At 46.8% G+C, this 27,354-nt stretch overlaps 1 protein-coding gene across 2 annotated transcripts in view; it reads left to right on the top strand.

Moving 5' to 3' along the window:
• LOC135054669 (oocyte zinc finger protein XlCOF7.1-like) overlaps nucleotides 1-12,769 on the top strand; it is a 61,335-nt gene extending 48,566 nt beyond the window's left edge. Inside the window, exon 7 of one of the 2 annotated variants that reach the window (XM_063957913.1) lies at nucleotides 10,961-12,769. In XM_063957913.1, coding sequence (XP_063813983.1) covers nucleotides 10,961-11,955 — 995 coding nt within the window. In that variant the 3' untranslated portion in view covers nucleotides 11,956-12,769. Of the gene's footprint in view, nucleotides 1-10,957 lie in introns of both variants that reach the window. The other variant, XM_063957912.1, reaches the window with a different exon arrangement.
• Nucleotides 12,770-27,354: the final 14,585 nt, after the last annotated feature.

Genomic DNA, 27,354 nt, shown 5'->3' with positions numbered 1-27,354 from the left:
GAGAATACTGGGTTCAAAATCACTCAGTCACGGTGGTAGATGAAAAACCAACAGTGGTTTATTGAACAGAATGGGTTATAAACAGCTCAGCACACTTCTGTGATCCAATCTACAATCTGGAACTCCTGACAGAACATTACTTCTTAGTCAGTCTCCTGCCACTCTCTCAACTTCTCTCTCCGATCTCTCTCACCTCCCCTCTTTGCTATTCTCAAACCTTTGTCTTTCCTACAATCAGGCGACACCCCCAGACAGTTTCAGAGCAAACCTACTTTCACATGTCCAGGCATGTCCCCTAGGCCACAATAGATGTTAACTAAAGTAACCTTACTTAATCTGATTGTGTGGCCTGGAATCCATTGTGTGGGGAAGAATGAGGGGGGGTTGTATGGCCTGACATCTGATACTGGCTGTATCTACCCAACAGCAAACACACAGGTTATCTGCGCAGTCATATGGGGGGGAACATTATTTTACAAGCTATAACACAATAACCAATACATTCATATATATACATTGAAAACATAACTGTACCCTTGTAACAATAACATCATACAATATAATACAATATTGCCTAACATATAACTAATAACATATTGGCAATTGGTGAAGTCCATGTGTAGGACCAGGGCTGGGAAAGTAACCACGTGTCTTTTACCACTGAGCGACACGACGCGCCAGCTGTGTCATCACATGTCGTCACATTACCTTCCCCTACTTTCTCACCCTGTGTCCTAAGTTTCTTAAGCTTGCTGAGCGCAGTGATGCTCTTCTACATCAGACAGTCTGTGCCCCATCATAACAATGACTGGCTGGTTTCTCTTGTGGGTCTGGTGGTTTTTGTGAATAGCATTTTACAGTTTGTACGGAGCCCACCAGCGTCCCAGGTCCAAAGTCTCTGGTAATTGTCATGAGGCTTGTGTGGGAATTTCTTTCCCCGGTCTGGTGGGTGCGTGGCCCACAGTACATAAATCAATACAGTCTTACCAGGGTCCGGTGGAAACGTGATCAGCAGTCCATAGTTCTTGTATTTCCCCCCGGTGTCCCATCCAAATACATTAATCAAAGTCCCCTTTGTAGACAGCCGCTGGGTTGGGGTAACAGCATGTGCAACAGTGTAATTCAGTAAGTCCAATAACTGCACCTGGGGACTTAATAATTCCCCTACACCCAACTGGGTAACCTCACATTTCAGATAGTCACAATTTTCCTCCATAAACAAAATCTGATCTCTGGGGCCCTCACTCTCCCTTCCCAACAATGTATTCCCTTGGAACCCCACTTCCATCACCTCTGGTGCATCAGGACAGTGGCTTCCCTCCCCCAAACATGAACCACGGGTCTGGTAATTGTCAGGGCACAATGGGGATTCCTTCATGCCAGAAGTTTCTTCTGTGCTATCCTGGGTAAATGCTTCCTCCAGCCTAGCTGGCTGGGTAACTTGTGGGATCCTACTCTGAGTCTTGTATGCTTTGGCCTGGAGTACAATCTGCTCAGCTTCCTTGTGTGTTCCCACCAACTCGACCATCGTTGTACTGGAACATGGATGTAGGTTCACCGGGACAGTGGCATTACCTTCTCCATTCACTGCTACATGTCCTGGCTGACCACCATTGTCCTGGTTAGAGTCAGTCATTTCACCTTGCACACAATGCCAGTCCAAAACACATTCAGGTGCCCTAGAGTAGAGCAACATGTTCCCTTCCAGTTCCTGAGCTGATGCTATTTTCACCAGGTCTGATACCTGGATTTTCTCTGAGTCATAGGAAAGATTCTGGCATTCAGACTGCAGCTCCTTACCATCAAGTTCACTGAATGGGAACAGACCTCCAGAATCTTCTGGGAGAGATACAATAGCTGGGGATACACTGGGCCCTTCCTGAACATCCTTTTCTGATAAAATAACTGGGGCAGCCATGAACATAGCTTCACAATAGGCCTCCCTCAGCCGAATATGCTGATCAGCCTGAAGTGAGACCCTGTCTGCACTAGCCATGCTTATAGTTGGGACATTACCACCTACTGCTGCCCTCGCAGAGATCTCCTCTTCTACCTCTGCCAATGGGAAGGCATAGTGCATCTTCTCCTGGGGTGTTTGGATGACAGACCCCACTTCCTTCTCATTTTCAGTAGCCTCCCCCAAACACAACACTGTAAATGGCTCAGTAGCCAGGACTGCTTGGTGCTCACCTGAAGGATTCCCTTGGAGGCTCTGTTGCTCAAGTGGTGGTCGGGTGATAGTGGCAACTTCTTCCTCAATATCTCGCTGGCACTCTGGGATGGTTTCTATATCCTCCAAGCCTGCAAATGGCCAGTTGTAACACAGCTCAGGCCGGTCACTGAGTGTTTCACTGTGACATTCCCCCAGGGAGAAGAGAACGGGTTGCAGACAGTGCTTCCTTGCATCCTCCTGGTCAAGGTCATCCTTTTCCAGTGTAACATACTGGGCAGACGGTTCTTGACACTCTCTCACTAAGTCCTCATCCTCCATCTCAGCAAAAGGGAAGTTGTAGTGCAGTTCCTCCTGGGGTGCCTGGATTGTGCTCACTGCTGTCTTCACTTCATGTGCTTCCTTCTGTATGGACCACTGGGCAACTTCTTCCCTTGGGTATGGGAGAAGCTGTTGCAGGTGGTGCCTTTCCGCATCCACCCTGTAACACTGGTCTCGCCATGCTGGGGTATCCAGGGGCCCCCGATCCAATGCCACTTCCTTTGGCTCTGTCCGGGAAGGCAATTTACTCTGCACTTGCCCTTCCGTCTCTGTATATTGTATCCTTTGTGTCATTTGGGCCACTGTGGAGATCACTTCCTCCCTGAATTCCTCAAACTCTGGCTCCCCCAGCAGATTCCATGTGGCTGCTTCACTTCTGCAGTGCATGAACGCATTCCCCAGATGACACAACTTGTCCTGTATGCTGGATACTCTCCACCTGCTGATTTCCCACTGAGCTTCATTCCAGTACTCCCAAATGTACTTCATTTTGGTAACTATAAATAACAGATCCGGCTTCCCAGCCTGCCGATATGCTGACAAACTTCCAACCACAAGCTCCACTGCCCTGGTTCCATTACTGGTCTCCTCCGCTGAGGCCTGGACCATATCTTCTTCTTCCTCCTTATCACAAGGGTGCTCAACGTCCCATTGAGCCAGTTTTCCAATTAGGGATTCCTTGGTATCCACTGTGTTGATTACAATTTTTCTTCCATGACACAGTCCTTGCAGGACTCCCTTCTTGATGTCTTTGTAATATTGTGCTGCTGCCTCCAATCTGCTGTAATATCTTGCATCCATGCTTGTAACCTGAGTGATCCCTCTGCTTGCCATCAAATGTGAGAATACTGGGTTCAAAATCACTCAGTCACGGTGGTAGATGAAAAACCAACAGTGGTTTATTGAACAGAATGGGTTATAAACAGCTCAGCACACTTCTGTGATCCAATTCTACACGACAATTCCCTCCTGGAACTCCTGACAGAACATTACTTCTTAGTCAGTCTCCTGCCACTCTCTCAACTTCTCTCTCCGATCTCTCTCACCTCCCCTCTTTGCTATTCTCAAACCTTTGTCTTTCCTACAATCAGGCGACACCCCCAGACAGTTTCAGAGCAAACCTACTTTCACATGTCCAGGCATGTCCCCTAGGCCACAATAGATGTTAACTAAAGTAACCTTACTTAATCTGATTGTGTGGCCTGGAATCCATTGTGTGGGGAAGAATGAGGGGGGGTTGTATGGCCTGACATCTGATACTGGCTGTATCTACCCAACAGCAAACACACAGGTTATCTGCGCAGTCATATGGGGGGGAACATTATTTTACAAGCTATAACACAATAACCAATACATTCATATATATATACATTGAAAACATAACTGTACCCTTGTAACAATAACATCATACAATATAATACAATATTGCCTAACATATAACTAATAACATATTGGCAATTGGTTAAGTCCATGTGTAGGACCAGGGCTGGGAAAGTAACCACGTGTCTTTTACCACTGAGCGAAACGACGCGCCAGCTGTGTCATCACATGTCGTCACAATACTCCTGCTCCTTACCTCACATCATGTCACTGTGTGTTACCAGCCCAGAGATCTGACCAATCTCCTCCCCACACTCAGGGACGTTACCATAATGATTCCATCACTGAGCAATTATATGAGTCCTCATGTGACATTACCTATAATCCTTTCTGCTCTCTACCATATTCTTTATATTTCTTGTGTATTGATGTCTGAATATATGGCTCTCAATGTTTTTTTTCTAGTGCTGAAATACCACATGTGCCACTTTGAGTAACTCTGGGTCATTTGGTTGCTTCTCGCTTGCATTTAACTTTCCGCTGAATGGGAGTTAGAGCGTGCCAACTGTGTTGTATCTGGTTGTGATAGACACAGTTGCGAGCTATTTATTAGGGTCCACAGTGATCCACAGGATCTACCTTGGGATATAATGAAGTAACAGCTGATTGGGCACCAAACATTTAAGCTTTTCAGACTCCCATGATGAATCGGGTCAGCCCCCTATATCCCCGCATCCCGGCTCATGCAATTCAGTTTTTTGTTTGGTGCGGCAGGAGCCGGCCACGTTGAATAGTTGGGCTGGTAGATATTTGCAGCCACAAGCTTTGTTATGTTCTAGTATTTTTCTTTTTATGAGTGATCTTTCCATGCATCTTAAACATATAACGGTAAAGACGCTCCAACAACTCTCCGCCGGTTCGCGACAACTGTTCCCTCCGAGTACAGTGCTGTTTCGGCGGGAGTCAGACTGTATGTACCAGCAAGTCCGTACTGATGATCCCAAGCTGCGGCCGGAGAACTGGGAGAAGGTAAGGCGTCTCTTTACCGATAGTGATTTAAGACGCATGTGACGCAGCATTATTGTTCTGGGGGGAGACTACTGGACAGTGGTTGACACTGCTGCCACCTCGGGTACACCAGTACTAGGCCACAGAGATCATAGTTTCTGGGTATCAGTTGAGGCCGCGATCCCTGAGGTTGATGTCAGCAATGGGGAAGACGCTCCCCTGGTCGTCCCTCCCCCCATGTCCAGTTTCCACCGAGTCTTCGGCCATGAACTTCTATTTCCGCTTCCGTCTGAAATGCATGATATATTATACCGGTCACAGGCGCATGTGCGGCTGGGTATACTGGGGCATCTGAGTCTATCAGCCGTTTGTTTGTGCCATGGTCACACATGGAAGCGGGGTTTAAGTGTCCCTGTATCCCACACTCCTGAGGCAAGTGATACAGCAGTGAGTTTCTACCTACCCTGGCGGTACAAATAGCGAATAGAAGCATGATGCTAATGAGCGTTGTGAACATTTACGGCTGTATTATTCGCTGTGCGTCTGAATACGTTCAGTTCCGGTATAAGGTAATGCAGTATTGTTCTACCTACCTACTTATATGTATTATGTAGTTGAAATGTGCTCATCTTGCAATGTATACTAACGCATTCTTTTTTTTGTGACCGATTGCTAGTGTGATTGCTGACTCTAACTCTGTTATATGTTCGCTGTCCCTTGTGTTGTGCTGTTCAGATCCTCAATGCTGGTGCGAGGCGCGGGGGGGAGAATCTGATTGTTTTCAACTTTAGAGTATTAAAGTAAATACGGTCACATTTATGCATATATGTACACTGATTGGTGTGGTTAATATTGTTGCTACAGTATGTTCTCGAAAGGCAAAAGTGACGAGGTACCTACATTAATATCATGTTTGTCCTGCAAATCTGGGTTAACAACCCAGGATCTGGTACAAGATGACTCGTGTGCAAATTGCTATATATTCCATAAAAACCTATTGAATAGACCGGCCGCTAGCCAGGTAACTGTTCATTCACAGGAACCTCCCTGGGCAGCTTTTGCAGAGACGTCTAATTTAGGAAACCGCATGACACCTGCTACAGTACCAGGGATAGGGTTCCCACTTAACCTTTACATGCAACATCCCACATGGGTTATGCCACATCCAGTGTTTGAGTTAACTAATTTCTCAGCTGCCTTTCAAAAAAATTTAGCTGATAGTCCCAAGAAGGGGAAGTCATATAGACAGGGGGCTTCATTCTCAATATCTACTCGATTTTCAGAATCAGATGATACTTCAGGCGATGAAGCTGTATCGTCCCTTTCTGAATCTGCTTCTAGAGAGGAGGACCACTCCTCATCAGTGGATATACCTGATTTAATTCAGGCCGATAAATCCATTCTGTCAATTGAAGAGGCAGCTGAGCCTGTGTTGAAAACTAAGGCACCTGTATTTAAACGTCCAAAGACCGTTAAAGCAGTGTTTCCTAATTCATACTGGCTGAAGGAAATCATGCAGGAGGCTTGGGTAACACCCAGTAAGAAATTTAAGATTCCCAAAAAAATGTTTTTAAAAAAATCCTTTTCCTACTGTATAATGTTTAAAAATGGAGGTTCCTCCCAAAGTAGATGCACATGTAGTTCGACTTGTGCGCAAATCTACATTACCTCTGCCATCAACATTGTTAAACAATGGGACTGACAGAAAGATTGACGGGTTTTTAAAGACTGTTTTTTTCCTTAGCAGGGGCAGTGACTAGCCCAGCTATGGCCACAGCCTGGGTGGCTAAGGCAGTAGCAGGCTGGGCAGAAGCTTTTGGAAGATCTTTCATCAGTTACAAGTTATCCCATATTGCATGTATAAAGCAGGGAGCTGCTATTATGGAAGAAGCTGCCCTTGATATGGGTACAGTATTAGGTAGTAGCTTCCTCAGTAGCAGCTCGCAGAGCTATTTGGCTATGTGCATGGAAGGCTGACTTAGAATCCAAGAAGGATTATAAAAGATAATATTCTTGTGGCTGAAGTAGACTCCAGAAAGGTGAAGTTTTCCATTACATATAAGACTATACATATAAGACGGCTTTCCGGTCCTTTCGGGTCCAGGATCAAGGTAAAGGAAAGGCTTACTGCAAACAGTCTCAGCCTTACAAATCTGGTTATACTAGGAACAGGAATGGACAAGGAAAACAGACATGGTCAACCAGATGCCCAGCTTCCAAACCAGAAGACAAGCCGTCAGTTTGATGGCGCAGGCCTCCACCTTGGGGACCCCAGGGTGGGATGCCGACATCTTCCATTTGCACAAGTTTGGAAAAATTCCACCACAGATACCTTGGTGCAAGAAGCAGTGTCTCATGGTTACGCTTTTTCCTTCAGGAAGAATCTTCCTCAGAGATTTTTTTGTACCAGCCAGTCTTCAAGGGAATCGAAGGCCCTGCCTCTACAAGAGGCAGTGCAAAAATTACTGCTGTCAGGAGTGATAATGCCAGTTCCCACTGCACAGAGGGGACGAGGTTTCTATTCCAACCTGTTTCTAGTTCAGAAACCAAATGGATCCTACCGACCAATTCTCAATCTCAAGAACAAATATATCTGGGTGCCTCAGTAACGTATGAAAACCCTACGGTCTATTATCCTGGCAATGGAGCCGGGAGACTTCATGGTGCCCCTGGATATCCACGATGCTTACTTCAGGTACCTATAGCACCTTCCCATCAGTGCTATCTCCGGCTTGCTATGCTACAACAGCATTTCCAGGTTCAGGCCGTACCATTTGGACTGGCTACAACTCCAAGGTTATTTACCAAGATTATGGTGGTGATGGCAGCTCACCTTCGTCATCAGGGAATAAGGATTTTCCCATATTTGGATGACTTGCTGATCCTGGCTTAGTCTCAGGAAGCTCTGTTATGCCATCTCCAAGTGATAATAGCCTGTTTGCAGGCTCACGGCTGGCTCATAAATTGGGCAAAGTCGTCCTTAGTCCCGTTGCAACGGATGTCACATCTAGGAGCTGTGTTGGATACCAGTCTTCAGAGAATCTTTCTACCTCTGAACAAAATAACCTCACTACGGATGAGGGTTCAGAAATTGCTACACAGTCAGAGAGTATCCATCCATGGAGCAATGCGAGTTCTTGGATCAGTGGTCTCGACTTTCGACATGGTGGAATATGCTCAATTCCATTTGAGACCCCTTTAACATCTGATTCTCTCAAAATGGAATGGACAACATCAGACGATAAAAACCAGACAATAGTCTTTCCTCAGGAAGTGCGTTGGTCCCCAACCTGGTGGTTACAGATGTCTCATCTGGACAAAGGTCGTCCCTTTTGGATCACAGATTGGGAAATTTTGCCCACAGATGCGAGTTTTCAGGGCTGGGGAGCAATGACCGGTCACTAATCGTTCCAGGGACGGTGGCCTAGGGAAGAAAGTTGTCTGTTAATCAACATTCTGGAACTTAGGGCCATATACATGGCACTCACCCAGGCTAAAGGAATACTCCACGGCAAGCTGATTCAGATTCGTTCGGACAATGCCACGGCAGTAGTGGACCTCAATTATTAGGGAGGTAGTCGAAGGGTAATGAAGGAGGTAAGCTGCACAATAGAATGGGTGGAGCTTTATCATCCAACCGTGTCAGCAGTGTTCATACCAGGAGTCCTAAATTAGGAAGTGGATGATATTCTTGCAAGCGAATGGGTCTTTGCACCCAGAAGTCTTCCAGGTGCTGGTGAACAAATGGGGTTGGCCGGAAATAGATCTGATGGCCTCTCGTCAGAACAACAAGGTACCTGTGTACAGGTCGAGAACAAAAGATCCCGAAGCGAGCTTCATGGATGCTGTATAAGTGAGATGGAATTTTCGTCTGGCTTACGTGTTTCCACCAATCTCTCTGGTACCCAGAGTGATTTGAAAATTAAAACAGGAAGGGGCGCCGTGATATTAATAGCTCCAGCATGACCCCGAAAGAAAAAAGGTGAACAGATCAGCAGAGGCTGTTCACTGATGCTCCGTTCCTTTTGCCTCAATGTCCAGATCTGCTGATTCAGGGTCCCAATCTCTACAAACATCTGGTTTGACTGTCTTTGACGGCGTGGCTCTTGAAACATCCGTATTAAAGGCGAAAGGGTTTTTTTCAAGAGGTAATCCAGACAATGCTTAAAGCAAGAAAGCCTTCTGCGAGCATCTAATATATGATATTACATGCTTATTTTCAGTGGTGCGCTGCCAAAAATTTGGATTGTAGGTCCTTATGAGTATCTATAATTCTAGCCTTTCTTCAAGCGGGAATGGACAGGGGTCTCCTCGTAGCTTCCTTGAAGGTACAAGTTTCCGCATTATCTGTATGGCTTCAAAAGAAAATTGCAGACTTCCAGGATGTTCGGACATTCTTCCAGGGATTGCTTCACATTCAACCTCCTTTTGTTTCTCTGACAGCTCCCTCGGATCTAGGCTTAGGTTTCAGGGCTCTTCAGGGTTGCTCCATTTTAACCACTGTCTTGGGTGGATTTCAAATGGTTAACAGCCAAGGTGCTGTTTCTTCTGGCAATGTCTTCTGCTAGAAGAGTATCAGATTTAGGAACACTGATCTGTTGTCCTCCTTATCTGGTATTTCATACAGATAGAGCAGTTCTTAGAGCCAAATCTGGATATCTTCCTATGGTGGTCTCTAAGTTCCATCTTAATGAAGAAATAGTAGTTCTGGCTTTTCAGGGACCGGACCTCTCTGTGGGAGATGCATTATTGGACGTGGTTCATGCTCTAAGGATCTACATGGATCGTACCAGTGCCATCAGAAGGAAAGACACTCTCTTTGTCCTGTATGGATTCCACAAGAGAGGATGGCCTGCCAATAAGCAAACACTGGCAAGATGGCTTCGATGACTATTCAGAAACATACTCCTAAGCTGATCTCCCGATTCCGGATAATGTCTCTGCCCACTCTACCCATAAGGTAGGTCCTTCTTGGGCAGCCTATCAAGGTGCCTCAGCTGAACAAATCTGTAAGGCAGCCACATAGTCATCCATTAACACATTCATTAAACATTATGTCTTTGACACTTTTGCCTCTCAGGATGCTGCATTTGGGTGAAGGATTCTCCTGTCCAATGAGGAATGTCCCCTCCCTTAGTACCGCTTTAGGAAGTCCCAAGGTAGAGCCTGTAGATCACCGTGGAACCTGATAGAGAAAGCGTAGTTTATAGTAGACTTACTTAGATAACCTTATTTCTCTGAAGTCCACAGTGCCCTCACCCTGACACACCTAATTTGAGAATCTGTACACTTACTAACTTCTTCCTATCCTTTGGTATGGAAGTGTGTGTATGTTTCTCGCCTGAATAGGTCTCCCTCTTGATTAAAACTGCTCCTGCCTTGAGCTTTGGAATGAACTGAATTACCTGAGCCGGGAGGCGGGGATATATAGGGCTGGCCCATTGCATCCTGGGAGTCTGAAAAGCTTAACTGTTTTGGTGCCCAATCAGCTGTTGCTTCAGAATATCCCAAGGTAGATCCTGTGGACACTGTGGACTTCAGCGAAAGAAGGTTATCTAGATAAATCTACCATAAGCTACGCTTTTCAGTATTGTGTGTGCCCATTCCCTGCCATTTTCATTTGGATGTGTTCTACCTAGCATGGGGTAGGTGTGAGTGCCATTACTAGTGGTGGTGGTCGCTTTAGCCAGTGTTGGGCACAGAGCATTTGTAAGACGTATCTGACTCAGAATGCTGGCTGGTGTCCTCCATTCATAGTAGGCAGCTGGAATTGCGGCTGCATAGTGTGTTTTTCTGAATGAGTCCCTACGTGTCCATCTGTAGAGCTTCTCTGTGCTAGGACATTTTGCTAATTTAGCTCATGTCTATTCAGTTATCAAGGACCCAGTCTGTGTGTGGGAGCAGTGTCTGGATGGCCATTGTGGTTGGGATCTGACTAATGAGGCTTCCTGTCCTATGATGCCAGCTGGGCAGTGTGTAGGCTCAGGAACTGTTACTCACCAATGTCTGCGTTTGGGTCTATGCACTATGCCTGGTGATGTGATTGTGTTATGTCTTAAGCCAATGTTTTATCTGTTCTACAAGCGTATCATGTATATTAAAAAGGAGTTTATTTCCATATATCTTTCTTACTTTCAGCAGATGGACAGAGGGGCAGGAATACCTTGGTGGGACATCTAACTTCGTTTCCAGATTTGAAATTCGAAGAGAAGAACATCGCACAAGATTCTGCAGGAGAAACCCCCATCACTCCAATTATACATCCAGTGCCTCACAGTGCAGATATATCATCTGATCCCTCTTACCATGAGGAGTGTCCCATTAATTCAGATGTTTCTACACATAGTGCAGCTCCTACAGATGCTACAGTCTTTCCCTCTTTTGAATATGAATGCTTTAGTAATCAGTCAATCTTTATTAGACAGAAGAAGCACACTTGTAAAAAACAATATTCATGCTCTGAGTGTGGGAAATGTTTTACATATAAAGCAAAACTTATTATACATCAGAGAAGTCACACAGGTGAGATTCCATTTTCATGTTCCGAGTGTGGGAAATGTTTTATACATAAATCAGCTCTTGTTACACATCAGAGAAGTCACACAGGTGAGAGACCATTTCCGTGTGCTGAGTGTGGGAAATGTTTTATACAGAAATCAGCTCTTGTTACACATCAGAGACATCACACAGGTGAGAGACCATTTCCATGCTCTGAGTGTGGGAAATGTTTTACATATAAATCAAAACTTATTATACATCAGAGAAGTCACAGTGGTGAGAAGCCATTTACATGCTCTGAGTGTGGGAAATGTTTTACATTTAAATCAAAACTTATTATACATCAGAGATGTCACACAGGTGAGAGACCATTTCCGTGTGCTGAGTGTGGGAAATCTTTTATACAGAAAGCAGCTCTTGTTACACATCAGAGAAGTCACACAGGTGAAAAGCCATTTTCATGTTCTGAATGTGAGAAATGTTTTGCACAGAAGTCAAATCTTGTTACACATTTGAAATATCACATAGATAAGAAACAATTTGCATGTGCTGAGTGTGGGAAATGTTTTACACACAAGTCAGCTCTTGTTACGCATCAGGGAAGTCACACAGGTGAGAGACCATTTCCATGTTCTTAGTGCAGGAAATGTTTTACACTTGTATAAATCAGTTCTTGTCACGCATCAGAGAGGTCACACTGCTGGATTAATCAACATCAGATTGCTGCAGTTTAGGAATAGTAGTTTAGAATACTCATATTACTTTGCAGTCAGCATCCTCTCTTGCTTTAAAATTGTAAGGATGCCTATGGTGTAGAACGGCAAGTTCTGGCTGTTGGCCCGATCGAAAGTTCTGAAGTTGCGGATGTTTATTTGTGACATAAAATGTTGCCTAAAAGCAACAGAGAGAGGAAAGCGATAGTTTCAAAGGAATGTGGTGGGGTTAATATTATAAACCTAAACTGTCTGATAAGGTGTTTATCTGTGAATGCATTTTGTTGTCATTTTTGCATCTCATGTTATGCAGATGCCTCCCCGCCTATTATACTATAATGATTAGAGTACAGCAGTGGTGGATGCTGGGAACTTTTTAGTTACATGGGAAATGATCACAAGTGTTTTTATTTTTTCTTCTCTTAAGAAACTTCGATATTGCCATGAAATTACCTTTAATAGGCTTAGTATTAATTAAATAATAAAAATAATTTATACAGTGTATGTTTGAAGGTAGTCTGCAGCATATTCTAGAAATAATGTTTTGTTATATCACTTTCTGTGTGAACAGTGATTCCTCAGGTGTAAGGTGACGTCTCACGTCCGCACTAAATAAACAAGAACCCGCTGCATTTACTTATGGTTTTGAAATGAATTGTTTCCATGAACAAATGACTCTCCACATTGTTATATGGGATCCTCAGTAATAAATGATTTCGGCAATGGCCTGGGAAAATAATGTGCTGTCATGAAATGTATTTCTCATGTTCTGTGGCTCACCTCAGCATAGCCTGTAACCTGCATCTTCTTCAGCTCAGCATGCAGACTGCAATCCATGTTGCTTACTCTTGATTAGCCACCTGAGTAGGAGTTCCTCTGAGTAATCAGTAATCAGCTGTGAGCAGCATTTAATTCTCCACTGTGCTCAGCTCTCTGGTGTTTGGGCCTAAAAGTCAGCATCCTCTGTTCATTTTTAGGAGTTTTGGCTACAGTGTTTTTCCGGCCTGCTAGGCCTCACTCCACATCAGAGCCTAACCTGGAGTATTGACGTGACAGGGTCTGATCACCTGACATGAGCTATCCAATCCATTGCCAGCCTGAGACTCCCTGAATCACCTGACTCTATTTACCAATCAATTTTCAATTGCCTAGTCTCAGGGGAGCAGCTCCACATGAGGTATGGTAAAACTCCTTCTCCTAAGAATATAATTTCAAATCATTGTGGTTTACTAAAATCAGTGTGTGTTATGACCACATATTTTATATCTTATCACCTGTGCTCAAGTCTCCCTTCCTTCTCCCCTATCCCACCCTTTCCTGACACATTACATCTATTCACCAATCACCAAGGACCAAGAGCTATAAGTAGAGAGACCAGAGTTTCAGAAGCTACCAGTTCCTTGAGTGACGCAGCTCAGTGTGAGCTTAGAAGCTGAGCTCCCTAAGAGGTAGCACCATTACATAGTTTACTAACATAGTTTCTCTATCGTCCTAGTGGATGCTGGGGTTCCTGAAAGGACCATGGGGAATAGCGGCTCCGCAGGAGACAGGGCACAAAAGTAAAGCTTTCCGATCAGGTGGTGTGCACTGGCTCCTCCCCCTATGACCCTCCTCCAAGCCAGTTAGATTTTTGTGCCCGGCCGAGAAGGGTGCAATCTAGGTGGCTCTCCTAAAGAGCTGCTTAGAGAAAGTTTAGCTTAGGTTTTTTATTTTACAGTGAGTCCTGCTGGCAACAGGATCACTGCAACGAGGGACTTAGGGGAGAAGAAGTGAACTCACCTGCGTGCAGGATGGATTGGCTTCTTGGCTACTGGACATCAGCTCCAGAGGGACGATCACAGGTACAGCCTGGATGGTCACCGGAGCCTCGCCGCCGGCCCCCTTGCAGATGCTGAAACATGAAGAGGTCCAGAATCGGCGGCAGAAGACTCCTCAGTCTTCTAAAGGTAGCGCACAGCACTGCAGCTGTGCGCCATTTTCCTCTCAGCACACTTCACACGGCAGTCACTGAGGGTGCAGGGCGCTGGGAGGGGAGCGCCCTGGGAGGCAAATGAAAACCTATTTGGCTAAAAAATACCTCACATATAGCCTCCGGGGCTATATGGAGATATTTAACCCCTGCCAGAATACACTAAAGAGCGGGAGACGAGCCCGCCGGAAAAGGGGCGGGGCCTATCTCCTCAGCACACAGCGCCATTTTCCTTACACAGCTCCGCTGGTCAGGACGGCTCCCAGGTCTCTCCCCTGCACTGCACTACAGAAACAGGGTAAAACAAGAGAGGGGGGGCAAAATAGTGGCAAAAATTGTATTATAAAAGCAGCTATACAGGGAGCACTTATTATAAGGCTATCCCTGTCATATATAGCGCTTTTGGTGTGTGCTGGCAAACTCTCCCTCTGTCTCCCCAAAGGGCTAGTGGGGTCCTGTCTTCGTTAAGAGCATTCCCTGTGTGTCTGCTGTGTGTCGGTACGTGTGTGTCGACATGTATGAGGACGATATTGGTGTGGAGGCGGAGCAATTGCCAAATATGGGGATGTCACCTCCTAGGGGGTCGACACCAGAATGGATGCCTTTATTTATGGAATTACGGGATAGTGTCAACACGCTAAAGCAGTCGTTTGTCGACATGAGACGGCCGGACAATCAGTTAGTGCCTGTCCAGGCGCCTCAAACACCGTCAGGGGCTGTAAAACGCCCTTTGCCTCAGTCGGTCGACACAGACCCAGACACAGGCACTGATTCCAGTGGCGACGGTGACGAATCAACCGTATTTTCCAGTAGGGCCACACGTTATATGATTTTGGCAATGAAGGAGGCGTTACATTTAGCTGATACTACTGGTACCACTAAACAGGGTATTATGTGGGGTGTGAAAAAACTACCTATAGTTTCTCTATCGTCCTAGTGGATGCTGGGGTTCCTGAAAGGACCATGGGGAATAGCGGCTCCGCAGGAGACAGGGCACAAAAAGTAAAGCTTTTTCAGATCAGGTGGTGTGCACTGGCTCCTCCCCCTATGACCCTCCTCCAGACTCCAGTTAGATTTTTGTGCCCGGCCGAGAAGGGTGCAATCTAGGTGGCTCTCCTAAAGAGCTGCTTAGAAAAAGTTTAGCTAGGTTTTTTATTTTACAGTGATTCCTGCTGGCAACAGGATCACTGCAGCGAGGGACTGAGGGGAGAAGGAGTCAACTCACCTGCGTGCAGGATGGATTGGCTTCTTGGCTACTGGACATCAAGCTCCAGAGGGACGATCACAGGTACAGCCTGGATGGTCACCGGAGCCGCGCCGCCGGCCCCCTTGCAGATGCTGAAGTCAGAAGAGGTCCAGAATCGGCGGCTGAAGACTCCTGCAGTCTTCTAAAGGTAGCGCACAGCACTGCAGCTGTGCGCCATTTTCCTCTCCGCACACTTCACACGGCAGTCACTGAGGGTGCAGGGCGCTGGGAGGGGGGCGCCCTGGGAGGCAAATGAATACCTATAAAGGCTAAAAATACCTCACATATAGCCCCTAGAGGCTATATGGAGATATTTAACCCCTGCCTGATTTTTCTAAATAGCGGGAGACGAGCCCGCCAGAAAAGGGGCGGGGCCTATCTCCTCAGCACACGGCGCCATTTCCTCTCACAGCTCCGCTGGTCAGGACGGCTCCCAAGTCTCTCCCCTGCACTGCACTACAGAAACAGGGTAAAACAGAGAGGGGGGGGCAAATTTATGGCGATATTTTGATATAACAAAGCAGCTATAAGGGAGCACTTATTATAAGGCTATCCCTGATATATATATAGCGCTTTTGGTGTGTGCTGGCAAACTCTCCCTCTGTCTCCCCAAAGGGCTAGTGGGTCCTGTCTTCGTTAGGAGCATTCCCTGTGTGTCTGCTGTGTGTCGGTACGTGTGTGTCGACATGTATGAGGACGATATTGGTGTGGAGGCGGTGCAATTGCCAAATATGAGGATGTCACCCCCTAGGGAGTCGACACCAGAATGGATGCCTTTATTTATGGAACTACGGGATAGTGTCAACACGCTAAAGCAGTCGTTTGACGACATGAGGCGGCCGGACAATCAATTAGTGCCTGTCCAGGCGACTCAAACACCGTCAGGGGCTGTGAAACGCCCTTTGCCTCGGTCGGTCGACACAGACCCAGACGCAGGCACTGACTCCAGTGGTGACGGTGACGATTCAACCGTATTTTCCAGTAGGGCCACACGTTATATGATTTTGGCAATGAAGGAGGCGTTACATTTAGCTGATACTACAGGTACCACTAAACAGGGTATTATGCGGGGTGTGAAAAAACTACCTATAGTTTTTCCTGAATCAGAAGAATTAAATGACGTGTGTAATGAAGCGTGGGTTGCCCCTGATAAAAAGCTGATAATTTCAAAGAAATTATTGGCATTATACCCTTTCCCGCCAGAGGTTAGGGAGCGCTGGGAAACACCTCCTAGGGTGGACAAGGCGCTAACACGCTTATCTAAACAAGTGGCGTTACCCTCTCCTGAGACGGCCGCACTTAAAGATCCATCAGATAGGAGGATGGAAAATATCCAAAAAAGTATATACACACATGCAGGTGTTATACTACGACCAGCTGTAGCGACTGCCTGGATGGGCAGTGCTGGGGTAGTTTGGTCAGAGTCCCTGATTGAAAATATTGATACCCTGGACAGGGACAATATTTTACTGTCGTTAGAACAAATAAAGGATGCATTTCTTTATATGCGTGATGCACAGAGGGATATCTGCACACTGGCATCACGGGTAAGTGCTATGTCCATTTCGGCCAGAAGAGCTTTATGGACGCGACAGTGGACAGGCGATGCGGATTCAAAACGGCATATGGAAGTTTTGCCGTATAAAGGGGAGGAGTTATTTGGAGTCGGTCTATCAGATTTGGTGGCCACGGCTACAGCCGGGAAATCCACCTTTCTACCTCAACTCCCCAACAGAAAAAGGCACCGACTTTTCAACCGCAGCCCTTTCGTTCCTTTAAAAATAAGAGAGCAAAGGGCTATTCATATCTGCCACGAGGCAGAGGTCGAGGGAAGAGACAGCAACACGCAGCTCCTTCCCACGAACAGAAGCCCTCCCCGGCTTCTACAAAAGCCTCAGCATGACGCTGGGGCTTCTCAAGCGGACTCGGGGACGGTGGGCGGTCGTCTCAAAAATTACAGCGCGCAGTGGGCTCACTCGCAGGTAGATCCCTGGATCCTGCAGATAATATCTCAAGGGTACAGGTTGGAATTAGAGACAGATCCACCTCGCCGTTTCCTGAAGTCTGCTTTACCAACGTCCCCCTCCGAAAGGGAGACGGTTTTGGAAGCCATTCACAAGCTGTACTCTCAGCAGGTGATAGTCAAGGTACCTCTTCTACAACAAGGGAAGGGGTATTATTCCACTCTTTTTGTGGTACCGAAGCCGGATGGCTCGGTAAGGCCTATTCTAAATCTGAAGTCCTTGAACCTGTACATAAAGAAGTTCAAGTTCAAGATGGAGTCACTCAGAGCAGTGATAGCGAACCTGGAAGAGGGGGACTTTATGGTATCCTTGGACATCAAGGATGCGTATCTCCACGTTCCAATTTACCCCTCACACCAGGGGTACCTCAGGTTCGTTGTACAAAACTGTCACTATCAGTTTCAGACGCTGCCGTTCGGATTGTCCACGGCACCTCGGATCTTTACAAAGGTAATGGCCGAGATGATGATTCTTCTTCGAAGAAAAGGCATATTAATTATCCCATACTTGGACGATCTCCTAATAAGGGCGAGGTCCAGAGAACAGCTAGAGATGGGATTACCACTGTCTCAAGAAGTGCTAAAACAGCACGGGTGGATTCTGAATATTCCAAAATCCCAGTTAATGCCGACAACTCGTCTGCTGTTCCTAGGGATGATTCTGGACACGGTTCAGAAAAAGGTTTTTCTCCCGGAGGAAAAAGCCAAGGAGTTATCCGACCTTGTCAGGAACCTCCTAAAACCAGGAAAGGTGTCTGTACATCAATGCACAAGAGTCCTGGGAAAAATGGTGGCTTCTTACGAAGCAATTCCATTCGGCAGATTCCACGCAAGAATTTTCCAAAGGGATCTGTTGGACAAATGGTCAGGGTCGCATCTTCAGATGCACCTACGGATAACCCTGTCTCCAAGGACAAGGGTGTCTCTTCTGTGGTGGTTGCAGAGTCCTCATCTATTGGAGGGCCGCAGATTCGGCATACAGGATTGGATCCTGGTGACCACGGACGCCAGCCTGAGAGGCGGGGGAGCAGTCACACAAGGAAGAAACTTCCAGGGAGTATGGACGAGCCTGGAAACGTCTCTTCACATAAACATTCTGGAACTAAGAGCAATATACAATGCTCTAAGCCAGGCAGAACCTCTGCTTCAGGGAAAACCGGTATTGATCCAGTCGGACAACATCACGGCAGTCGCCCATGTGAACAGACAGGGCGGCACAAGAAGCAGGAGTGCAATGGCAGAAGCTGCAAGGATTCTTCACTGGGCAGAGAATCATGTGATAGCACTGTCAGCAGTGTTCATCCCGGGAGTGGACAACTGGGAAGCAGACTTCCTCAGCAGACACGATCTTCACCCGGGAGAGTGGGGACTTCATCCAGAAGTCTTCCACATGCTGGTAACCCGTTGGGAAAGACCAATGGTGGACATGATGGCGTCTCGCCTCAACAAAAAACTGGACAGGTATTGCGCCAGGTCAAGAGATCCGCAGGCAATAGCTGTGGACGCGCTGGTAACGCCTTGGGTGTACCAGTCGGTGTATGTGTTTCCTCCTCTGCCTCTCATACCAAAAGTATTGAGAATTATACGGCAAAGAGGCGTAAGAACGATACTAGTGGTTCCGGATTGGCCAAGAAGGACTTGGTACCCGGAACTTCAAGAGATGATCACGGAAGATCCGTGGCCTCTACCTCTAAGGAGGGACTTGCTTCAGCAGGGTCCCTGTCTGTTTCAAGACTTACCGCGGCTGCGTTTGACGGCATGGCGGTTGAACGCCGGATCCTAAAGGAAAAAGGCATGCCGGAAGAAGTCATTCCTACTTTGATTAAAGCAAGGAAGGAAGTAACCGTGCAACATTATCACCGAATTTGGCGAAAATATGTTGCGTGGTGCGAAGATCGGAGTGCTCCGACGGAGGAATTTCAACTGGGTCGATTCCTACATTTCCTGCAATCAGGATTGTCTATGGGTCTCAAATTGGGATCTATTAAGGTTCAAATTTCGGCCCTGTCGATTTTCTTTCAAAAAGAATTGGCTTCAGTCCCTGAAGTCCAGACCTTTGTTAAGGGAGTGCTGCATATACAGCCTCCTGTGGTGCCTCCAGTGGCACCGTGGGATCTCAATGTGGTTTTGGACTTTCTAAAATCTCATTGGTTTGAACCACTAAATAAGGTGGATTTGAAATATCTCACTTGGAAAGTGACCATGCTTCTAGCCCTGGCTTCTGCCAGGAGAGTATCAGAATTGGCAGCTTTATCTTACAAAAGCCCATATCTGATTTTCCATTCGGACAGGGCAGAACTGCGGACTCGTCCGCATTTTCTCCCTAAGGTGGTGTCAGCATTTCATCTGAACCAGCCTATTGTAGTGCCTGCGGCTACAAGTGACTTGGAGGACTCCAAGTTACTGGACGTTGTCAGAGCATTAAAAATATATATTGCAAGGACAGCTGGAGTCAGAAAATCTGACTCGTTGTTTATATTGTATGCACCCAACAAGATGGGTGCTCCTGCGTCTAAGCAGACGATTGCTCGTTGGATCTGTAGCACAATCCAACTTGCACATTCTGTGGCAGGCCTGCCACAGCCTAAATCTGTAAAGGCCCACTCCACAAGGAAGGTGGGCTCATCTTGGGCGGCTGCCCGAGGGGTCTCGGCATTACAACTTTGCCGAGCAGCTACGTGGTCAGGGGAGAACACGTTTGTAAAATTTTACAAATTTGATACTCTGGCTAAGGAGGACCTGGAGTTCTCTCATTCGGTGCTGCAGAGTCATCCGCACTCTCCCGCCCGTTTGGGAGCTTTGGTATAATCCCCATGGTCCTTTCAGGAACCCCAGCATCCACTAGGACGATAGAGAAAATAAGATTTTACTTACCGATAAATCTATTTCTCGGAGTCCGTAGTGGATGCTGGGCGCCCATCCCAAGTGCGGATTATCTGCATAAATTGTACATAGTTATTGTTAACTAATTCGGGTTATTGTTGAAGGAAGCCATCTTTCAGAGGCTCCGCTGTTATCATACTGTTAACTGGGTTTAGATCACAAGTTGTACGGTGTGATTGGTGTGGCTGGTATGAGTCTTACCCGGGATTCAAAATCCTCCCTTATTGTGTACGCTCGTCCGGGCACAGTACCTAACTGGAGTCTGGAGCAGGGTCATAGGGGGAGGAGCCAGTGCACACCACCTGATCTGAAAAAGCTTTACTTTTTGTGCCCTGTCTCCTGCGGAGCCGCTATTCCCCATGGTCCTTTCAGGAACCCCAGCATCCACTACGGACTCCGAGAAATAGATTTATCGGTAAGTAAAATCTTATTTTTTCCTGAATCAGAAGAACTAAATGATGTATGTGATGAAGCGTGGGTTGCCCCCGATAAAAAGATGCTAATTTCAAAGACGTTATTAGCTTTATACCCTTTCCCGTCAGAGGTTAGGGCGCGCTGGGAAACACCTCCTAGGGTGGATAAGGCGCTCACACGCTTATCTAAACAAGTGGCGTTACCCTCTCCTGAGACGGCCGCACTTAAAGATCCAACAGATAGGAGGATGGAAAATATCCAAAAAAGTATATACACACATACAGGTGTTATACTACGACCAGCTATAGCGTCAGCCTGGATGTGCAGTGCTGGAGTAGTTTGGTCAGAGTCCCTGATTGAAAATATTGATACCCTGGATAGGGACAATGTTTTACTGTCTTTAGAGCAAATAAAGGATGCATTTCTTTATATGCGTGATGCACAGAGGGATATCTGCACACTGGCATCACGGGTAAGTGCTATGTCCATTTCGGCCAGAAGAAGTTTATGGACGCGACAGTGGTCAGGCGATGCGGACTCAAAACGGCATATGGAAGTTTTGCCGTATAAAGGGGAGGAGTTATTTGGAGTCGGTCTATCAGATTTGGTGGCCACGGCTACAGCCGGGAAATCCACCTTTTTACCTCAAGCTACTCCCCAACAGAAAAAGACACCGACTTTTCAACCGCAGTCCTTTCGTTCCTTTAAAAACAAGAGAGCAAAGGGATATTCATATCTGCCACGAGGCAGAGGAAGGGGGAAGAGACACCAACAGGCAGCTCCTTCCCAGGAACAGAAGCCCTCCCCCGCTTCTACAAAAGCCTCAGCATGACGCTGGGGCTTCTCAAGCGGACTCGGGGGCGGTGGGCGGTCGTCTCAAGCATTTCAGCGCGCAGTGGGCTCACTCGCAGGTAGATCCCTGGATCCTGCAGATAATATCTCAGGGGTACAGGTTGGAACTAGAGACAGATCCGCCTCGCCGTTTCCTGAAGTCTGCTTTACCAACGTCCCCCTCCGAAAGGGAGACGGTTTTGGAAGCCATTCACAAGCTGTACTCTCAGCAGGTGATAGTCAAGGTACCTCTTCTACAACAGGGAAAGGGGTATTATTCCACTCTATTTGTGGTACCGAAGCCGGACGGCTCGGTAAGACCTATTCTAAATCTGAAGTCCTTGAACCTGTACATAAAGAAGTTCAAGTTCAAAATGGAGTCACTCAGAGCAGTGATAGCGAACCTGGAAGAAGGGGACTTTATGGTGTCCTTGGACATCAAGGATGCGTACCTCCACGTTCCAATTTACCCCTCACACCAGGGGTACCTCAGGTTCGTTGTACAAAACTGTCACTATCAGTTTCAGACGCTGCCGTTCGGATTGTCCACGGCACCTCGGGTCTTTACAAAGGTAATGGCCGAGATGATGATTCTTCTTCGAAGAAAAGGCGTATTAATTATCCCATACTTGGACGATCTCCTAATAAGGGCAAGGTCCAGAGAACAGCTAGAGAGGGGATTAGCACTGTCTCAAGAAGTGCTAAAACAGCACGGCTGGATTCTGAATATTCCAAAATCCCAGTTAATGCCGACAACTCGTCTGCTGTTCCTAGGGATGATTCTGGACACGGTTCAGAAAAAGGTTTTTCTCCCGGAGGAAAAAGCCAAGGAGTTGTCCGAGCTTGTCAGGAACCTCCTAAAACCAGGAAAGGTGTCTGTACATCAATGCACAAGAGTCCTGGGAAAAATGGTGGCTTCTTACGAAGCAATTCCATTCGGCAGATTCCATGCACGAATTTTCCAGAGGGATCTGTTAGACAAATGGTCAGGGTCGCATCTTCAGATGCACCAGCGGATAACCCTGTCTCCAAGGACAAGGGTATCTCTTCTGTGGTGGTTGCAGAGTGCTCATCTATTGGAGGGCCGCAGATTCGGCATACAGGATTGGATCCTGGTGACCACGGACGCCAGCCTGAGAGGCTGGGGAGCAGTCACACAAGGAAGAAACTTCCAGGGAGTGTGGACGAGCCTGAAAACGTCTCTTCACATAAACATTCTGGAACTAAGAGCAATCTACAATGCTCTAAGCCAGGCAGAACCTCTGCTTCAAGGAAAACCGGTGTTGATCCAGTCGGACAACATCACGGCAGTCGCCCATGTGAACAGACAGGGCGGCACAAGAAGCAGGAGTGCAATGGCAGAAGCTGCAAGGATTCTTCGCTGGGCAGAGAATCATGTGATAGCACTGTCAGCAGTGTTCATCCCGGGAGTGGACAACTGGGAAGCAGACTTCCTCAGCAGACACGACCTTCACCCGGGAGAGTGGGGACTTCATCCGGAAGTCTTCCACATGCTGGTAACCCGTTGGGAAAGACCAATGGTGGACATGATGGCGTCTCGCCTCAACAAAAAACTGGACAGGTATTGCGCCAGGTCAAGAGATCCGCAGGCAATAGCTGTGGACGCGCTGGTAACGCCTTGGGTGTACCAGTCGGTGTATGTGTTTCCTCCTCTGCCTCTCATACCAAAAGTATTGAGAATTATACGGCAAAGAGGCGTAAGAACGATACTAGTGGTTCCGGATTGGCCAAGAAGGACTTGGTACCCGGAACTTCAAGAGATGATCACGGAAGATCCGTGGCCTCTACCTCTAAGGAGGGACTTGCTTCAGCAGGGTCCCTGTCTGTTTCAAGACTTACCGCGGCTGCGTTTGACGGCATGGCGGTTGAACACCGGATCCTAAAGGAAAAAGGCATGCCGGAAGAAGTCATTCCTACTTTGATTAAAGCAAGGAAGGAAGTAACCGTGCAACACTATCACCGCATTTGGCGAAGATATGTTGCGTGGTGCGAGGATCGGAGTGCTCCGACGGAGGAATTTCAACTGGGTCGATTCCTACATTTCCTGCAATCAGGATTGTCTATGGGTCTCAAATTGGGATCTATTAAGGTTCAAATTTCGGCCCTGTCGATTTTCTTTCAAAAAGAATTGGCTTCAGTTCCTGAAGTCCAGACTTTTGTTAAGGGAGTGCTGCATATACAGCCTCCTGTGGTGCCTCCAGTGGCACCGTGGGATCTCAATGTGGTTTTGGAATTTCTAAAATCTCATTGGTTTGAACCACTAAAAAAGGTGGATTTAAAATATCTCACATGGAAAGTGACCATGTTACTAGCCCTGGCTTCGGCCAGGAGAGTGTCAGAACTGGCAGCTTTATCTTACAAAAGCCCATATCTGATTTTCCATTCGGACAGGGCAGAACTGCGGACTCGTCCGCATTTTCTCCCTAAGGTGGTGTCAGCATTTCATCTGAACCAGCCTATTGTAGTGCCTGCGGCTACAAGTGACTTGGAGGACTCCAAGTTACTGGACGTTGTCAGAGCATTAAAAATATATATTGCAAGGACAGCTGGAGTCAGAAAATCTGACTCGTTGTTTATATTGTATGCACCCAACAAGATGGGTGCTCCTGCGTCTAAGCAGACGATTGCTCGTTGGATCTGTAGCACAATCCAACTTGCACATTCTGTGGCAGGCCTGCCACAGCCTAAATCTGTAAAGGCCCACTCCACAAGGAAGGTGGGCTCATCTTGGGCGGCTGCCCGAGGGGTCTCGGCATTACAACTTTGCCGAGCAGCTACGTGGTCAGGGGAGAACACGTTTGTAAAATTTTACAAATTTGATACTCTGGCTAAGGAGGACCTGGAGTTCTCTCATTCGGTGCTGCAGAGTCATCCGCACTCTCCCGCCCGTTTGGGAGCTTTGGTATAATCCCCATGGTCCTTTCAGGAACCCCAGCATCCACTAGGACGATAGAGAAAATAAGAATTTACTTACCGATAATTCTATTTCTCGGAGTCCGTAGTGGATGCTGGGCGCCCATCCCAAGTGCGGATTATCTGCAATAATTGTACATAGTTATTGTTAACTAATTCGGGTTATTGTTAGGAAGCCATCTTTCAGAGGCTCCTCTGTTATCATACTGTTAACTGGTTTTGATCACAAGTTGTACGGTGTGATTGGTGTGGCTGGTATGAGTCTTACCCGGGATTCAAAATTCCTCCCTTATTGTGTACGCTCGTCCGGGCACAGTACCTAACTGGCTTGGAGGAGGGTCATAGGGGGAGGAGCCAGTGCACACCACCTGATCGGAAAGCTTTACTTTTGTGCCCTGTCTCCTGCGGAGCCGCTATTCCCCATGGTCCTTTCAGGAACCCCAGCATCCACTACGGACTCCGAGAAATAGAATTATCGGTAAGTAAATTCTTATTTTCTGAGGTTGAAAAAAGACAATTTATCCATCGAGTTCAACCTGTTTGTGGACTCCTACGTTGTATTATTTTTAGGACTAAATCGGTCTGCTGCTAATGTCAGCCGTTGTGTTTATTCCTCATTTTTGTAACTATAGTGCGTGACTGCGCAGCATAACCCTGTATAGCCTTATCCATTAGGAATTTATCTAGCCCATTCTTAAAAGTGTTGACCGAGTCCGCCATTACTACACTCTCGGGTAGGGAATTCCAAACACGTATTGCCCTTACTGTGAAGAAACCTTTACGTCTCAGAGTGCAAAATCTCCTCTCCTCTAACCTAAGTGGGTGTCCACGTGTCCTTTGTGTTGATATTACCAAAAACAGATCCCCCACAGCTCTGTGTATTGTCCCCTTATATATTTGTAAATGTTGATCATGTCCCCTCTTAGTCTCCTCTTTTTCAGTGTAAACATGCCTAGCCTTGCAAGCCTTTCCTCATATTCCAGCGTCTCCATCCCCTTAATTAGTTTGGTCACCCATCTGTGAACCTGTTCTAGTTCCAAGATATCCTTTGTGTAGTATGGTGCCCAGATTTGTGCACAGTATTCAAGATGTGGCCTCACTAGTAGATTTATATAATGGGAGTATAACACTCTCATCCCTTGCATCAATTCCCCACTTTATGCATGCTAATACCTTGTTATCCTTCTATCTCTTAGTTTGCTATATATGTGATCACCTAAGTCTTTTTCCAGTACAGAATCCCCTAAGTTTACCCCATTTGGTATGTAGGAGGTATTTTTGTTATTGCTACAAAAGTGCATTACCTTACACTTGTCTGTATTGAACCTCATTCTCCATTTTGCTGCCTATGGTTCCAGTTTAAGTCGTTCTGAAGAGTCTCAGCATCCCCCTCCATGTTTATAACCTTACACAATTTGGTATTGTCTGCAAAAATTGGCACCATGCTCTCTATAGCTACTGCTACATCGTTAATGAAAATGTTGAACAATAGTGGCACATCACTTAGTACTTCAGTCCAAGTTCCATTTACCACAACTCGCTGCTCCCTGTTATTTAACCAATTTCTTACCCAAGTGCATATTGTGCTCCCTAGCCCTAGTTCTTGTAGCTTGTAGATAAGTCTTATGTGCGGTACAGTGTCAAAAGCTTTAGCAAAGTCTAAAAAGATTACATCCACCTCTTTACCCTGATCAAGGTTCGCACTAACTGTTTCATAAAAGCCTAGTAAGTTAGTTTGACATGATCTTTCCTTCACAAATCCATGTTGCTTCCTACTAATAACCTTATTGGCTTCAAGGAACTTCTGTATACTATCCTTAGAATACCTTCCAGTACTTTACCCACTATAGATGTAAGGGCAACTGGTCTGTAATTACCCGGTTCAGCTTTATTTCCCTTTTTGAATATCGGCACTACTTCCGCTATACGCCAGTCTTTGGGACCCATGCTTGATGTAATTGAGTCATTGAAGATCAACAATAGTGGTCTTGCTAGTTCAGAGTGAAGCTCAATGAGAACCCTTGGGTGAATACCGTCGTGACCAGTTGACTTATTAATCTTACTTTTTTTTAATCGGTCACAGACTACCTCCTCACTTAAATAAGCACTTAATAGTGTGACATTATCTTTGTTGAGATTGTGTGTTAATCCCTGCATTTGGTCCTCTCTTGTAAATGCCTATAAGAAAAACTCATTTAATTTCTGCAGCGGGGTACACTGGTATTCCACAGGGAATAACATCGGGGTGTAGAGTTGGATCTTGATCCGAGGCACCAACAGGCTAAAGTTTTAACTGTTCCCAGGATGCATTGCACTGCCTCCTCTATAACCCCACCTCCGGGCACTAGAGTTCAGTTTGTAAGTTGGTACCTGCAGTGCAGGCAGCTAACTGGTGGGGCTGCGCTAGGCAGCCCTGAAAAGAGCTTTTTAAAGAAGACTTCAAGGGCCGCAGCACTGTTTATGTCATTCTGACATTCTGTGCTGCGGCTCCATCACCTCCCCCAGCAGCGCAGCATACTCCGACAGCAGGGTTCCCAGGTACTTGCAGCAGAGGCGCACCGGTTATCAGACACACCACTGGTGATGCTCTCCAGGATCTTGTGGCTGCAAATCAGGGAGGAGGTAAGAGGGTCCCCCAGGTGGGACCCGCCGGTAAATCGCGGTCCCAGGAGACCAACCGCGCCACTGGCTTGGACACTGTACTGCACAGGGACCCCACTGTATCCACCAGGGCAAGGGAGCACAGGTCGGATTTACTAAAATCCGTTTGGTATAGGCTCCACAGTACCCGGTGGTGAGGACCAGCATTGGGGATAAGGCGCTGACCTGTAGCCCCTCTCCCAGCTCCGGGCACCATCTACTGCTGGTGTTCCCGCTGTGGAGCTCCATTTGACTCTCCCTCACTCCCTGACAGAGATTTTGGCGCCATCTTCACTACTAGCTGGGCTGATCTCCGGGACTGCAGGGCTCTGTCTCCTCTGTAAAGCCGCCTGCCTCATCAGCGCTGTGCATTTACAGGACACT

Source organism: Pseudophryne corroboree, chromosome 3, assembly GCF_028390025.1.
Source record: "Pseudophryne corroboree isolate aPseCor3 chromosome 3, aPseCor3.hap2, whole genome shotgun sequence".
Classification (NCBI taxonomy): Eukaryota; Metazoa; Chordata; class Amphibia; order Anura; family Myobatrachidae; genus Pseudophryne; species Pseudophryne corroboree.
Note: the sequence above shows the minus strand (reverse complement) of the source record. Positions and strands in the feature narration are given on the sequence as shown.